Source organism: Sphaerodactylus townsendi, linkage group LG02, assembly GCF_021028975.2.
Source record: "Sphaerodactylus townsendi isolate TG3544 linkage group LG02, MPM_Stown_v2.3, whole genome shotgun sequence".
NCBI lineage: Eukaryota > Metazoa > Chordata > Lepidosauria > Squamata > Sphaerodactylidae > Sphaerodactylus > Sphaerodactylus townsendi.
Window position 1 is genome coordinate 82,048,480 of NC_059426.1, and position 16,003 is coordinate 82,064,482.

General features: G+C 50.1%; 1 protein-coding gene across 1 annotated transcript in view; it reads left to right on the forward strand.

Moving 5' to 3' along the window:
- CD81 (CD81 molecule) overlaps positions 1 to 16,003 on the forward strand; it is a 79,037-nt gene that overhangs the window by 55,272 nt on the left and 7,762 nt on the right. Inside the window, exons 3-5 of the mRNA XM_048483642.1 lie at positions 8,630 to 8,727; positions 10,037 to 10,111; positions 15,615 to 15,722. Of these exons, the coding sequence (XP_048339599.1) occupies positions 8,630 to 8,727; positions 10,037 to 10,111; positions 15,615 to 15,722 (281 nt within the window). The remainder of the gene's footprint in view (positions 1 to 8,629; positions 8,728 to 10,036; positions 10,112 to 15,614; positions 15,723 to 16,003) is intronic.

Sequence of the window (16,003 nt, forward strand, 5' to 3'; positions counted from 1 at the left end):
GGGGGGGGTGGGGGGGGGGGGGGGTGGGGGGGGGGGGGGGTGGGGGGGGGGGGGGGTGGGGGGGGGGGGGGGTGGGGGGGGGGGGGGGTGGGGGGGGGGGGGGGTGGGGGGGGGGGGGGGTGGGGGGGGGGGGGGGTGGGGGGGGGGGGGGGTGGGGGGGGGGGGGGGTGGGGGGGGGGGGGGGTGGGGGGGGGGGGGGGTGGGGGGGGGGGGGGGTGGGGGGGGGGGGGGGTGGGGGGGGGGGGGGGTGGGGGGGGGGGGGGGTGGGGGGGGGGGGGGGTGGGGGGGGGGGGGGGTGGGGGGGGGGGGGGGTGGGGGGGGGGGGGGGTGGGGGGGGGGGGGGGTGGGGGGGGGGGGGGGTGGGGGGGGGGGGGGGTGGGGGGGGGGGGGGGTGGGGGGGGGGGGGGGTGGGGGGGGGGGGGGGTGGGGGGGGGGGGGGGTGGGGGGGGGGGGGGGTGGGGGGGGGGGGGGGTGGGGGGGGGGGGGGGTGGGGGGGGGGGGGGGTGGGGGGGGGGGGGGGTGGGGGGGGGGGGGGGTGGGGGGGGGGGGGGGTGGGGGGGGGGGGGGGTGGGGGGGGGGGGGGGTGGGGGGGGGGGGGGGTGGGGGGGGGGGGGGGTGGGGGGGGGGGGGGGTGGGGGGGGGGGGGGGTGGGGGGGGGGGGGGGTGGGGGGGGGGGGGGGTGGGGGGGGGGGGGGGTGGGGGGGGGGGGGGGTGGGGGGGGGGGGGGGTGGGGGGGGGGGGGGGTGGGGGGGGGGGGGGGTGGGGGGGGGGGGGGGTGGGGGGGGGGGGGGGTGGGGGGGGGGGGGGGTGGGGGGGGGGGGGGGTGGGGGGGGGGGGGGGTGGGGGGGGGGGGGGGTGGGGGGGGGGGGGGGTGGGGGGGGGGGGGGGTGGGGGGGGGGGGGGGTGGGGGGGGGGGGGGGTGGGGGGGGGGGGGGGTGGGGGGGGGGGGGGGTGGGGGGGGGGGGGGGTGGGGGGGGGGGGGGGTGGGGGGGGGGGGGGGTGGGGGGGGGGGGGGGTGGGGGGGGGGGGGGGTGGGGGGGGGGGGGGGTGGGGGGGGGGGGGGGTGGGGGGGGGGGGGGGTGGGGGGGGGGGGGGGTGGGGGGGGGGGGGGGTGGGGGGGGGGGGGGGTGGGGGGGGGGGGGGGTGGGGGGGGGGGGGGGTGGGGGGGGGGGGGGGTGGGGGGGGGGGGGGGTGGGGGGGGGGGGGGGTGGGGGGGGGGGGGGGTGGGGGGGGGGGGGGGTGGGGGGGGGGGGGGGTGGGGGGGGGGGGGGGTGGGGGGGGGGGGGGGTGGGGGGGGGGGGGGGTGGGGGGGGGGGGGGGTGGGGGGGGGGGGGGGTGGGGGGGGGGGGGGGTGGGGGGGGGGGGGGGTGGGGGGGGGGGGGGGTGGGGGGGGGGGGGGGTGGGGGGGGGGGGGGGTGGGGGGGGGGGGGGGTGGGGGGGGGGGGGGGTGGGGGGGGGGGGGGGTGGGGGGGGGGGGGGGTGGGGGGGGGGGGGGGTGGGGGGGGGGGGGGGTGGGGGGGGGGGGGGGTGGGGGGGGGGGGGGGTGGGGGGGGGGGGGGGTGGGGGGGGGGGGGGGTGGGGGGGGGGGGGGGTGGGGGGGGGGGGGGGTGGGGGGGGGGGGGGGTGGGGGGGGGGGGGGGTGGGGGGGGGGGGGGGTGGGGGGGGGGGGGGGTGGGGGGGGGGGGGGGTGGGGGGGGGGGGGGGTGGGGGGGGGGGGGGGTGGGGGGGGGGGGGGGTGGGGGGGGGGGGGGGTGGGGGGGGGGGGGGGTGGGGGGGGGGGGGGGTGGGGGGGGGGGGGGGTGGGGGGGGGGGGGGGTGGGGGGGGGGGGGGGTGGGGGGGGGGGGGGGTGGGGGGGGGGGGGGGTGGGGGGGGGGGGGGGTGGGGGGGGGGGGGGGTGGGGGGGGGGGGGGGTGGGGGGGGGGGGGGGTGGGGGGGGGGGGGGGTGGGGGGGGGGGGGGGTGGGGGGGGGGGGGGGTGGGGGGGGGGGGGGGTGGGGGGGGGGGGGGGTGGGGGGGGGGGGGGGTGGGGGGGGGGGGGGGTGGGGGGGGGGGGGGGTGGGGGGGGGGGGGGGTGGGGGGGGGGGGGGGTGGGGGGGGGGGGGGGTGGGGGGGGGGGGGGGTGGGGGGGGGGGGGGGTGGGGGGGGGGGGGGGTGGGGGGGGGGGGGGGTGGGGGGGGGGGGGGGTGGGGGGGGGGGGGGGTGGGGGGGGGGGGGGGTGGGGGGGGGGGGGGGTGGGGGGGGGGGGGGGTGGGGGGGGGGGGGGGTGGGGGGGGGGGGGGGTGGGGGGGGGGGGGGGTGGGGGGGGGGGGGGGTGGGGGGGGGGGGGGGTGGGGGGGGGGGGGGGTGGGGGGGGGGGGGGGTGGGGGGGGGGGGGGGTGGGGGGGGGGGGGGGTGGGGGGGGGGGGGGGTGGGGGGGGGGGGGGGTGGGGGGGGGGGGGGGTGGGGGGGGGGGGGGGTGGGGGGGGGGGGGGGTGGGGGGGGGGGGGGGTGGGGGGGGGGGGGGGTGGGGGGGGGGGGGGGTGGGGGGGGGGGGGGGTGGGGGGGGGGGGGGGTGGGGGGGGGGGGGGGTGGGGGGGGGGGGGGGTGGGGGGGGGGGGGGGTGGGGGGGGGGGGGGGTGGGGGGGGGGGGGGGTGTGGGGGGGGGGGGGTGGGGGGGGGGGGGGGGGGGGGGGGGGGGGGGGGGGGGGGGGTGGGGGGGGTGGTGGGGGGGGGGTGGTGGGGGGGGGGTGGGGGTGGGGGGGGGGGGGGGGGTTGTGTGGGGGGGGGGGGGGGGGGGGGGGGGGGGGGGGGGGGGGGGGGGGGTGGTGTGGGGGTGGTGGTGGGGGGGGGGGGGGTGGTGGTGTGGGGGGGGGGGGGTGGTGGTGGGGTGGTGGGGGGGGGGGGGGGTGGAGGGGGGGGGGTGGGGGTGGGGTGGTAGGGGGGGGGGGGGGGGGGGGGGGTGAACATCTGGAGAGCCGCAGGTTCCCTACCCCTGTTATAGAGTGACAATGATAAGAAGGTTTGGGAATAAAGCTAAGCATCTTTTGTTGGCTTTCACAACAGTATTGCCCCAAGTGTCAAACTTAGATGCTGTCTCCTCCACTGAAGGGCCAGCAAGTGACCTCTTCTTACAGTTCTTTGAAAAAGAGAGGTCAGTGATGAAGCCAAATTCACTCATTGGTAAAGTATTGTTTTTTTTACAAAGGAGGCAAATAACATCTGTGCACTGGAAAAAGGAAAATTCTAAAATCAGATGCAGAGAAAAAACTGGGTGGCACCTGATGCAGAGGAACTAATTCCCAAGAGAGATGCTTCCATAAGCTCCAGTGATATGTGTATCCGAAGGTGCATAAAGAAAACAGAACAGTACATTGACCGCTGTTTCAAATCTACATTACCCATGTTCTTTTTTAAAAAATAAAAAAGAGTTGTTAATTTTCTCAATGAAATGTAGTCAAATACAGAGGACTGTTGCCCCCCCCCCCCCTTTAAAATAAGCTGCGGAGAGGAGTCCTGCCCTCTTTTCCCCCAGTTGTCTCTTTGGCTCTGGCTGTCAGACAAGGACAAAGAGTAACTTCATAAAGCTGTCTGTGTCTTAAAGTGAATTTAGCTTCCTCCTCCCCCCCCCCCCCCCACCCACAAAGGCCGCTTAGTCATTTTATTACTTTCTGACTGCAGTTCCGTTATCACACATCTTTGCCACTCTCCATGGCACTAACACAGTGTCCCTTTCACATCTGCTGATGAATGCCTTCCACCCTCCTGAGTGTTGGACAAGAAAATCAACATAGGACACGGGGTCATTTGTACTGGAAAGCTTGCCTAGTCTGCCGCCCGGTTTCTTTTCCTTTCTTCTGAGAACTGGGCTGAATATTTGTGAGGAGCTGCATACTGATGACTTTTCAGCATGTAAACTAGACTTGCCTGCTCTGTCTTGGAAAATTCCTAGAGATTTGGGGAGAGGCTGGGGGGGAGTCCTGGGGGAGAGGGGAAGGACCTCAGTCCAGGGTGGGTGGGGGTAATGAGAGGGACAAAACAGTTATACATATGCTTAGACCCACCACAGCATTCCCACAGATGGAAGGACTTCCACCCATGGAGCACCGTTTTCTTACTCCCCGACCCCCTGTTCTGCATCCATGTAAGTGTTCTGTTGATTCAACCATAATCAGGAAGAGCCAGTATGTGCAAGAAATAAAGAACTATTTATCTATTTATTGGATTTATAGGCTGCCCTTCCCTATCAAACAGGCTTGAGATGGGTTAACATATTGGTTTCTCCGTGCCCCAATTAATAGAAATAAAATCAGTCAGAGGGAGGGAATAAATTAAAAAGAGTAATAGAGAAGACATGGGTCAGTAAACAAAAGGACAAAGAAAAAAGGGAACGGCAAAAAGAAGGGAAGGAAAGGGGGAAAAGGGGAAGGGAGGCCTGTTAAGTTGGACACTGTTGCTGCCCTCAACCATAGGCCTGGTTGAACAACTTCATCTTACAGCCCCGAGGAATTAAACAAAATGTTGAAGCGAGAAAGCACCACAGTGGGAGCATTGAAAACATCTTTCTTCTACAGGAAATTTTAACAGCATTGTAAATACAGTTTAAATAAGATTTTAGTGAATGCTTAACAACATTTCGGGCAAGTTGTGAGTGTTTATTTATGCTGCTATTATATTAATTTTGGTTGGTAACTAATCAAAAGACATTATTATTATTATTTGTTAATTAAATTTAATAGACCGCCCTACCCCCAAAGGGCTCAGGACAGTGTACAATAAAACCAACACAAACAATACAACATAAGGAACAATAAAAATCAAAATATGTTACAAACCATTAAAACAGTAGCAACATCATAACTCGTAAAAACTCATGATATACATTAAGAAAGGGTTTAATATACTTTGATTCTGTACTGTTGGTTAAAACCAACATTTATTTTATTTGTAGCAAATTTAAAAAGAGAAACTCTCCCAAATGTGAATGTATTGTCAATTGTTGACAATGGCACAAGATGCCAAAACTGATGCACTGACTGGCACTTCCCATAGAAGGGGAATTGGTTATGGTTATTGTAAAACAGAGGGAGTCAACAGAATTTTGTAGTATATAAACCTCAAGACTTATTATAAAACAGAGACAGCTTTCCGTAAGATTGTTGTGAGGTAACTTCCTCCAAAGGGAAAAATGCTCTGCTTTGAATCTGTAAGGGAATTGAGGAAAAACAAGAAAACTGGCCAATCCGAACTGCAGGAATTAAAGATTTGATGTGGGCAAAGATGTGACAGGAATGCAGAAGAGTAGGTTTTTATACTCCACTTTTTTTTAACCTTGAAGGAGTCTCAAAGTAGCTTACAAACTCCTCTCTTACCTCGCCCCACAACAGATACCTTGTGAGGTGGGTGGGGCTGAGAGAGTTCTAAGAAAACTGTGACCAGCTCAAAGGTCACCCAGCAGGAAACCAACCTGGTAAACTAGATCAGAGTTCTCTGTTCTACAATACAGGGCTCTACACTGCTGGCACTATACCACAAATCACATAACTCCATTCCGTCAGACAGACTGGCAGGAAGCCAAATGTTATGAACTTTTTGAGAAGCTATATAGTATTTAGGAGAGCAGGAAATTCCTCCCTCTTTTAAAAAAAGAATCAACCTTGCAAACAAAAAGGTAATCTCTCAGGAAATAAGAAGGGGGGAGTAAAATAATTTTATGGGGCTTGTAGGCAAAAAGAAGCCTTTTAAGATTTTTTTTTTGTTTATCATATGTGATGCATTGTGGTTCACGGGGCTTACCAGGGTGGGATGGAATATAAATCTGAAATAAACTGGGGGGAAAAACAGGCAGTAAAGCTTTGTCAACCGGAAGAGACTGGCTCTCTCTCCATCTCTCTTCAAGTCATCAATATGCTCACTCATTACAGATAAAAATTGTATCCTAAGCTTCCTTCAAGGTCAGAGCAACATGTGTCAGGTTCTTGTTAACATCACAACTACCCTGCAAGGAAGGTTAGATAAGAGATAGCAACTTGTCTCAGACCACCTAAAAAGGATCATTGCTAAGGAAAAGTTTGAACAGCACTTTCACATCTAGGTCACATTATCTTCATGCTGTGATAGAAAGGAGGCTGTCCTGCCTGTGAAGGGGAGGACAGCCACTCAGCCTTCCCATAGGCTCCAGCCTTTTTGAAGGCGTGGGTCTGAATTCCACCTCTGCCACTGATTTGTGAAAGGGCTTTTCTGCCAACTGAGAGGACTCACGTAGCCTCCTGTGATTTGGGGGGAACCAGGTTTTGTTTTACGCTCCAGATCTTCCCCTCTATTAACAGATATTCGTAAGGTAGCAGATATAAACATTGGATTTGCTTCCATGAGTTATGTTTACAAGTAGAAAGCAGAGATCGCTAAAGCAGCAGTTGTGTATAAATAACAAAAAAGATTTATTTATTTACAGGTTGGTTTCAAAAAATAGATCTGCAGCGCAGATCTCCAGATAGTCAGAGGAGGTATCTGGCTGAGACACAGAAGTTTAAGCTAGTTATGGCTTCTGGATGTGATTTTAATTTTCTTTAATCCTTTCAGGTAGAAACAGGCTTTTACTGATTAGCCACTAGGTTGAATCCTCCAACACACACAGAAGTCCACCTACACCACCCTGCCCTTTCCCAAAAGTCAGACTAAATGGTGCAAGATCTTCTCATTCCCAGAGACAGGCTGAACAATTAGGTACTCTATTCTCTCCCAAAGGTAGAGTTAAACCACTCCATCACACTACCAGGCAGAGAAGTGCTTCAGCCTATCTGCTCTTTTGCAGAGGCAGACCCAAACTATCCCTGCACTTTTCCTGAGGTGGACCTGAACTAACTCCTATTTTGCTTTTCTCTGGCATTCCATTCCCACCTGGAAGGTGATTGGATGCTGGAACAACATTCCCACAGTCTCAGCTGAGTGGCTGTTTTTCTCTTCAGGGGCAAGGCAGCCTCCTGTCCATCACACATGCCTTTCATTTCAACTGATTGGCCTTGACAGCAGCCAGTGACTTTAAGTTGAGGATTCTGTAGCATGTTTTGATGTGCTTGTGACTTTTTGTGCTGCAGAGTTCATTTGAAGCTTCAGCCAGGGATACTGGACCTCTCTGTTGCCCCTCTTTGAGCTCAAAATGTGACCTAAAAAACCCACCCAACCATCTCCTGCAGCTACATGTTTCAGACAAAAATCAGTAGTAATGGACAAGTAATTAAGACAAGGTTGTCTAGCATTACTAATAATTTTGAGGAACATATGATGAATATCAGAGGAACGTTAGAATTGCCCAGACACAATTTAAACACTTCTGATAGGTGTGAATGTGACAGACAGGAGTATGTCTACCCCTAACTATCAGTTAATCCCATGTGAATGCCTGAGTCCATATGAAGGCAATATCAATTAGCTTTTGGAATGTTGAGGGAAGTTTAGGCAGTTGACAGTGGAGGTCTGACTCTAGAGATTCTAATTTGGAGTCTGACTCTTACTGAGAGAAGATGAATTATGAAGAGTCTGTCTCAAGTATCTGGCAGAAAGGGTAGTTTAGAACATCTGAGTTATAAATGTGTTGAATCTGGTTCAAGTCAGTCCAGGAAACCACTGACTGGAAACCATCAAGTCTGTGGGAATCTGACAGAAATAAGAAGTATCTTAATGATTCCTGACTGAAAGTTATCATTCAGTGATGGAATATGACTTAAAGTCTCTGAGCTATTGGATTAAATTGTACATGAAGTTTTCTGACTCTGTACTTCTTACTTTCTTTGTAACCTGTGCTCTGTGTTTATGATTACTCAAATGTTTGACCCATTCCGGGAAGAAAAATTAAGCACTACTATTACATGTTCTTTTAAAAATCCTGCCTCAAGAGTCTCAGTGTCCTAAAAGAACCACAAAATAGGGAACCTATTATTCTACAGCAAGCAAAATAAAGCCTTAATTACACCACCATAGAATACCATGGTTGGAGGGGAGGGAGAAGGCTTATAATAATATGCCTAAATTCCCCTGAACCTGCAGAAGAGTCTGCAAAGGCCCAATTTTGGTCTGTTTCTGCTGTTACTTTTTTCTTAACAAATTAAGAGCGTGTTCTGTTCTCCTGCAATCATGCAAGGAAGTATATTGTTTGTGTGTTTTTTAAGATGCTCATAAAATTTTCCCTTCTCCAGAAACAACATAGAGCTGACTTGCACAATTCAGTGCCATTAGAAGCAATGTCAACATTGCTAAATGGCTAAAATGGCTTTAAAGAATGGGTTGACAAATTCATGAGAAATAGGTATCAGTGACCACTGACCATGGTAGCTAAATGGGTCTTCCAGATGTAAAGGCAGCATCCTTCTGAAAATCAGATGCTAGAGATGAACAAGAATGGAGATTTCATCATGCTTATTAGAAGGATGTGGCCACCTACTTTTGGAAACAGTGCTGGGATAGAGGGGCATTTGAGCTGAATCAGCAAGGATCTTATTTATACACTTAGCTCAATGTCGAACCATCCACCCCACTCAAGTATTTATTATTTGATCTAATAAACTGCTTTTCATAGAGAGCCCAGAACATTTGGTCCAATGCAAGATGTTTCTAACCAGGCTGTTTTTGATGTATCTACTCTCCTCCTCTTCAGGAATCTACATCCTGATTGCTGTTGGAGCTGTGATGATGTTTGTGGGTTTCCTAGGCTGCTATGGTGCCATCCAGGAGTCACAGTGCCTTCTTGGAACAGTAAGAGGCAACATTTTCTTTTAATGTTTCCTGAGCATTAACAATTTCTCTTATGATATTTGAGAGCAGAAGTCATAGTTCTCTGTCTTCTCTTGTTTTCATGGCTTGCTCCATCTCACAGCCTCTTGTTCCCTCCTTCCATCCTGTCTTCATGTGTTCATGTCATGTAACGCTGCAGACCTGGAATAGGTTCCTCCACTGTACTTGAAGAAACTATTCCAGTATTCAGACCAGCAGGATTTTACTGTGCTGTAAAAGTCCTAACTTCGTCCCCTTCTGTAAGCAGCTGTCCTTTTCTGTATAAATACCCTTCCCCACCTTTGTATTGCTGTGCTTCCCACTCTCTACATATGAACCAGATAGTGAGGTGAATAAAGTCTTGAGAGAATATCACATCAAGATCATAATAAGATTCTTGTATGCATTCATTGCCTTGACCTGGACAGCCCAGGCCAGACAGATCTCGGAAGGAGCAGTGTAGGCCCTGGTCAGTATTTGGATGGGAGACCATGAAGCAATACTTGGGTCACTGTACAGAGGCAGGCAATGGCAACCACCTCTAAATGTCCCTTTGTTTAAAACCCTATGGAGTCGCTACAAATCAGGCTGCAACTTGATGGCCAAAAAATCTAACAAAAATGCATTTATTGGTCCACTGGTCCTAGTTCTCCATCACTCCATTACCACTATTTTATGTGTGCGTTGTTAACTTCTACCCCATCTCTGCCCTGTCTGTCTGTTTTAAACTGTAAGTCTCCTAGGATGGATATTTCCTCTTTTATTTTCTATACTTTACACCTAAAACTCTACTGGCACTAACAAGTCATTGTAATTAATTCTTGAACATTTAAGACAAATGTATGAAGCTGTTTCAGAGCACCTTCAGAAGAGAAGAATAAATTCCTGGGATACATCTCATAAAAAACCACCATACATCCTTTCAGTCTTAGGATTTTTTCCCAGCCACATTTGAATATTGGAAGAAGAATTGTTTACTGTTGCTCTAACTACAAGATTTGCTATACTGCTTCTGTTTGCCAATGGCTTCCTAGTCTCTGTGGATGCAAGGAAAGGAACAGATATGGTTTAATGGTAGATGAAGACACAGGATGTATTCTTTGTGAATTACAAACACTGGGAATGGGTAATCTAGATTGATCTATGTGCTTTTCATGCACACTGCTTTTCTGAAACCCCTGTTGATGCTTTTGAATGCTGTGCCGTTAGTCCACCATACTGTAATACATACTTTCAAGACACAGTGCCAGCACTGACACCTCCTCTTATCTGATCTATATTTGGTCTACAGTTCTTCACATGTCTCGTTATCTTGTTTGCTTGTGAAGTGGCTGCTGGAATCTGGGGATTTGTTCACAGAGATCAGGTAAGGAATTTGCTATTCATTTATTTACATTTATATAGAACCTTAGGTTTACAAAACATAAGGGTCCTCTGGCACCTTAAAGTCATACTTGGGTGGCATGTTTCAAAGGTCAGAATGTACTGGAAAAATTAAACAGAAGTGCAGTGGCACCTTGAAGACTGACAAAATGTGTTGCAGCATCAGTGTTTGTGTGTGCAGCCACAGCTGCTATATACAGTGATCTACTGCAGAGTAATATCTGCTATGGATGCACAGTTCTTGCATCTGATGAAGTAACCTCTGACTCATGGAATTTTATAGTGAAATAAATTTTGTTAGTATTTAAGGTCTCTCTGGACTTTAATTTTGCTGCAATAGTGAAAATGGCAGCCCCTCCAGAGCCTGCTAGGCTTGGTTTATCGCTCTTATTTTTCCTCATGAAACGTCCACAAAGATTGGGTAAGCTGTATGAAAAATATTGAGCTGCTGGTGCTCCCTGGTTTATTCTTTTTTGGTTGGGGAGGGGGAGGTTGGTCACATCTTGAGCAAACCATGTGCAGCATGTTCCTCCCTTCCTTGCTGCAGAGATGGAGTGGTGATACCTCTGTCTCTTTCAATGTCTGATTTCAAAGTCCTGATTGTTAGTGCTGTTCCAAAGACTTTCCAGTGAACTGTGTGGCTGAGTAGGAATTAATTTTGTTCTGTCTCCTAAAATCCAGTACTGTAATCCTTTCACGGTGCCAATCTCAGAGCACATTCAAATGTGACAAAAATGTAACTCTGTCTGGGGCTCCTAGCTCCTGATCAATAGATGTTCTTGTCTGAGTTAACTTATTTATTAAAATATTTATACTCTTTCTTTTCTGGAGACTCAAGGGTAATAAGGTAGCCATGCAGTAACCTTCTCCTAAACAGTTCGGCAGCATTCTGTTTGTCTGTTCCAGCTGTCTATTAAAAGGAGACTCTATTCTGGTTTTCACCCACAGCAGTAATGTGGGGTCTGGTTCACACATAGGGGAGAATGATGCAGAATTCTAGTTCTGAATTCACCTTTGCATAAAAGGTTCCATGCAAATAGAAAACCAGCTGACCAAGGAAGGTGCTTCTAGCCTCTTTGCTCCCTAAACATCCTAAATGATTGTGGAACAGTTGATCACTGAGCAAATGAGGAGAATAGTGATCCTAGACTTGGAGGGTTCTAAGAGAGTTTCAAGATCTGGTGAGAGATGTAGAGGTTGTTGTACCAGTTGGGAACAGCGACTATAATTCTATTCAGTTCAGCATTCCTGTCATTGAAAAGTTACCCCTAAAGTCCAAAATGGTAATCTTTGATTTCAAAATAAGGAACTTTACAAAAATGAGGGGAATAGTTAAAGAGGAAGTTAAAAGAGAACTACAAGAGCATCAGATCCCTAGATAATGTTTGGAAGCTGTTTAAAACCACACTAATTGAAGTTCTGCCAAGTCTAAAAGAATCCCTGCATGGTTAATGGCACAACTCAAGGAAACTATAAAAATAAGCTTTGTTTCAAAAGTGGAAGTTCTGCCCCAATGAATTGAACAGAAGGGTCCATAGACTCTGGCAGAAAAAAAATAAGTCAATAATTAGTCATGCAAAATGAGAATCTGAGGAGCATATTTTTAGAAGCATCAAGACAAAGAGGAAACATTTCTTTATATATATATCTGGAGCAGGAAACCAGCCAGAGAAGTAGTTGGGCCTTTGGATAACCAAAGAATAAATGGATTGCCAAAAGAAAATAGGAGAATGGCAGAGAAGCTCAATGAATTTTTTTCTTCTGTGTTCAGTGTAGAAAGTGTGGGGCAGGTACCTTTTTTCAGGAAGGGAGACTGAATAATTATCAGTGCAATCCAGACTGGGGGGAGAGGGTGGTGGAGGCGGCTGGGGACAGGCCATTTCCCACTCCACAGGTGTTTCGGGTGGCATAGAATGAAGGGAAAGTTTAAATCCTTCCAGCCAACTGAATCACCTCGTGGTGCAATTCTGCAAGGTCAGGGGCCAGCGTTCCCAGGCTGAAATGCCAGTGAAAGCTTTAATGCAAAATGTTGCAAATGTCAAAATACTGGTGCTAGCTTTTATCATATGTGGAGGATGAGTCCCAAAGCAAGAAATAGTGGATAATGATTCATCAGAAAATGCAAAAGATCTTGAAGGTAAAGCTTCTATCAGATGCTAAATGTAGTTTGTTAAATATCTTGCCAAATAATATGCCAAAAGTGTATAATGAATTGTTTAAATATATGGTGACGGTGGCTAGAATTGTTTTTGCAGCAAGATGGAAAGTAGACCATGATTGAGCCTTCCTGGAGTGGATGACTAAACTAACAGAATATTCAGCATTGGCAAAATTGACATATTTGGTTCATAGAGTATGAAAAAAGAAGGAAAGCTTTTCTGGATTATATAAATCAATGACCTGGATAATTAAAGATAATAAGGATTACACAGATAAGGATAAACTATTGATTGGAATTTAGGATGCTGTAAAATTGGATGATAACAGATGTAAGCATGTTTATAATACAGTTACAACCTATTTTAATGGGGTGGGGGGGAACCTAAAAATTCTGGTGTAGTTTATTTTAATTGTGAGAACAGTGATTTTTAAAAGGCTAACAGTGTGGTGGTTGCTTCTCCTTGGTAAACTTTATGTGAAGCATTCTAAAGCATGCTTTATATACAAGCTTGTTACAGTGACTACTACAGCCAAGCATGAGTACCACACCACTCTAGTGTATGAGAATAATAATGATTTACACCTCTGTATCAAGTGGCCATTCACTGTCATTAGCATCAGTGTCATCTGAGCTCTTGTGAATGCTGTAGACAGTGTGAGAAAATTCTATTACTTGTGTTTTATCCACTAGTTAATTTCAGATAGCAATGAAAAAATGGAAGAGGGGTACTGTATATATAGCCCTTAACAGTCTTCCCTGAGGAACAATTATCCCCTAATCAAAAAGCTTTCCATCTGAAATCTGACATGCTGTTTTTTACTTTCCAAGGATAGCTTACACTGGAATAAGAAGTACACATTCACTTTTGCATACTAGCAAGCTGCTGGCCCAAATGTTGGCCTTTTCCATATGGGTTGTTTATAATGAATGTTACTTCCAAAGGCTATGTTTTTCTTTTCATTCCACATGCTTTTTCCTTCATTGATTCCAGAAACATTTTGCCTTAATTTTTCCTCCACTGTTTTCCCAGGCATTTAGACTGCAATGCTTTTTCAGTCTGTTTCTGAACCAGCTTCCCTTGAGTGTGTGATCATGTTGAAACTTTATTTCTCTTTCTCAAATCACTTTGTAGTAGAAAATCACAGGTGGACCTGGATTAGGTAATAACATGTAGTACCCATCTCACTAATTCTTGATAGCATGCTCTGTACCTCAAGACTTTAAGTGCTTAGGATGCAGTTCATATGCACACACAGATTGTCATTAGTTAAATTAATTATGACAAAAGGTGAAGGACAAAGGCAAAAATATAGGGGCTTTCCGCACTGACAGAGTTGTACTGGTTTCTATCTAGGTTCACCTCAGTGTATCCGCACTGCAACTGAGCTCAACATTGTTGTGTCTCAGTTCCCCTCTCTCAGAACTGCGACATCCCTGTCGCAGTTATGAACTGCACCTTTCTGCTGGAACAAGGTCGATACCGCTTCGAAGTGCGGACGCATCGAAAGCGACACCTCATCCGTTCAACCAATCAGGAGCCACTTTTGTGGCATGCGCAGAACGGGACAGTAGTGGCGGGCATGTAACTGTAAACTGTAAAAACTGTAAAAAAAAAAAGAACACTCCCGTTTCCCATGGTAACACAAGCTACAATCACGATCGAGGAGCGAAACAGGCACCAAGATGATCCCGCCCACTTAGCTCGGTTCCAGGGGGCCAAGTAAGTTGCTGTGCAGACAGCCTGGAATCGCCCCCCACTGAAGGGAACCGAGTCGACCTTAGCTCCCTTCTGTAGTGCGGAAAGCCCCATAGAATGGTTATATTTTCAAGTACCGGTAGTTTAAAGATTAGAGAAGGACATCAATACAAGAGGTGCAGTAAGGGAGTTGACAAAATTTGAAAATGTGATACCATAGCAAAAAGGATGTTTACTAGGATGAATTTGCAAGCTATTACTTCAATTTGACACAGAAACAGATCAAGTTAAAACATGTATAATTAGATGGATGCAGAATTCTCTAACAGCAGCGTACCAGGCCTAAATGGCACCCAGGTGCCTGACTGGCCCTCCCCGGCTCCCCATGCCCCCCCCTGCACCAGTAGGAAGGGGCACCATGGCGGGTCAGCCAGGCAGGCACCATGGCTGTCCGCTGCCGAGCCCTGCCCCGCTGCAGGCCAGCTTCTTCCAGAGCCAGTCTGTGGGGAGGTTGGGAGGGGGTGAGGCTCAGCAGTGTGCGGCTGGGGAACACACTGTTTTGTCACGGGGCACCCGGCGCCCCCCATGTCACAAAACGACGTGCGCCCGGGAACATGGGTTATCCCATGTCCCCATTGGCAGTACGCCACTACTCTCTAACAACAGAAAACCTTATGGATGAAAGATATAAAATTTACAGCAAATCAAACACTAAGAGAAAATTAGTGTGTGATGTTTTATCAATGGTATATTGCCCCAAAGGAAATTGAGAAAATGGATAAGAATTATAAAGGGAAATGTTGGAATTACAAAGAGTTGGATGATACATTCTTTCATATGTGATGGATTTGCAAAAAGACAAAAAAAGGAAAGAAATACATGGCAAAATCCAGAACATTTTAAAAACCAAATTTGCTATGGACACTAAGAATATGCTACTCGGTATCTGGCCTAAAAATCTTCCAAAGATTTTGGAAGAATTAAATATATGTATGATAATGTCAACTAGAGTTATATTTGCAACCAAATGGAAAGTAGAATATTATCCAAGGCGAGAAGACTGAAAGTAACCTAGCAAACTATGCAGTAATGGCAAAATTAATAAACTATGGGAATAATAGATCAACCACAGAATTTCAAGGCAAATGGAAAGCATACTATTCATACTGTTCTCATAAAACATGGAGTGGTGGAGGAAGTAGCTGAATTGATAGAATAATGTCACTCATTATTTTTAATTTCTTTGTTACATTGTAACCAAGAAGTGTTTAAGAAAAAAATTTTTTGCGTGAATGACAACAATTATTTTTAGAAATTGATCACCACCCAGTGTTTATTACCCTATCACCATTTATCTCTAATAATATTAGCATTTACTGTTTATTGTGTACATATTTTTTTCTTTTGTTTCATCTTTTAATTCATTAAAAAGATTAAGACTTAAATGCTTAGGGTGCACACACACACACACACACAGAACTTGTCATTAACATTTTCTCCAAATTAAGGTTTACAAAAGGGGTATTTATTAGTTTACTCTTAATTATAATATTGGAAAATACATCTGGGTATTCTAGCGTCATGGTCACTGTGTCATTTTCCTTAATCTTTTTCCCTTTCCTGTTACAGATTGCCAAAGATATCAAACATTTTTATGATGAGGCTTTAACCCAAGCGCAAGGACCAGGTGAAAAAGCGCAGAAGGCAAAAACTATTGTGAGAACCTTCCATGATACAGTAAGCTATCTGGAGCCCTCTGTAGGAAATCTATCACAACTGAAATCTATTCATTGTTTTGACTTTTTATCCACCTAAAGTATGATACTGCACCTTGAGAATATTGTTATACTGCACTGTAAAGTGAGCATTCAAGAGGATTTTCCCCATAAGGACTGATGAGAGTAGTGGGTTGAGACCAAAGGATAGAATGTAAAACATACTGTGGAGGTGAGAGGAAATGGGAACATTCATGGGCCAAATTTACTTTCCAAAAAAATCTTCCCTTGAGAAGAATTGGG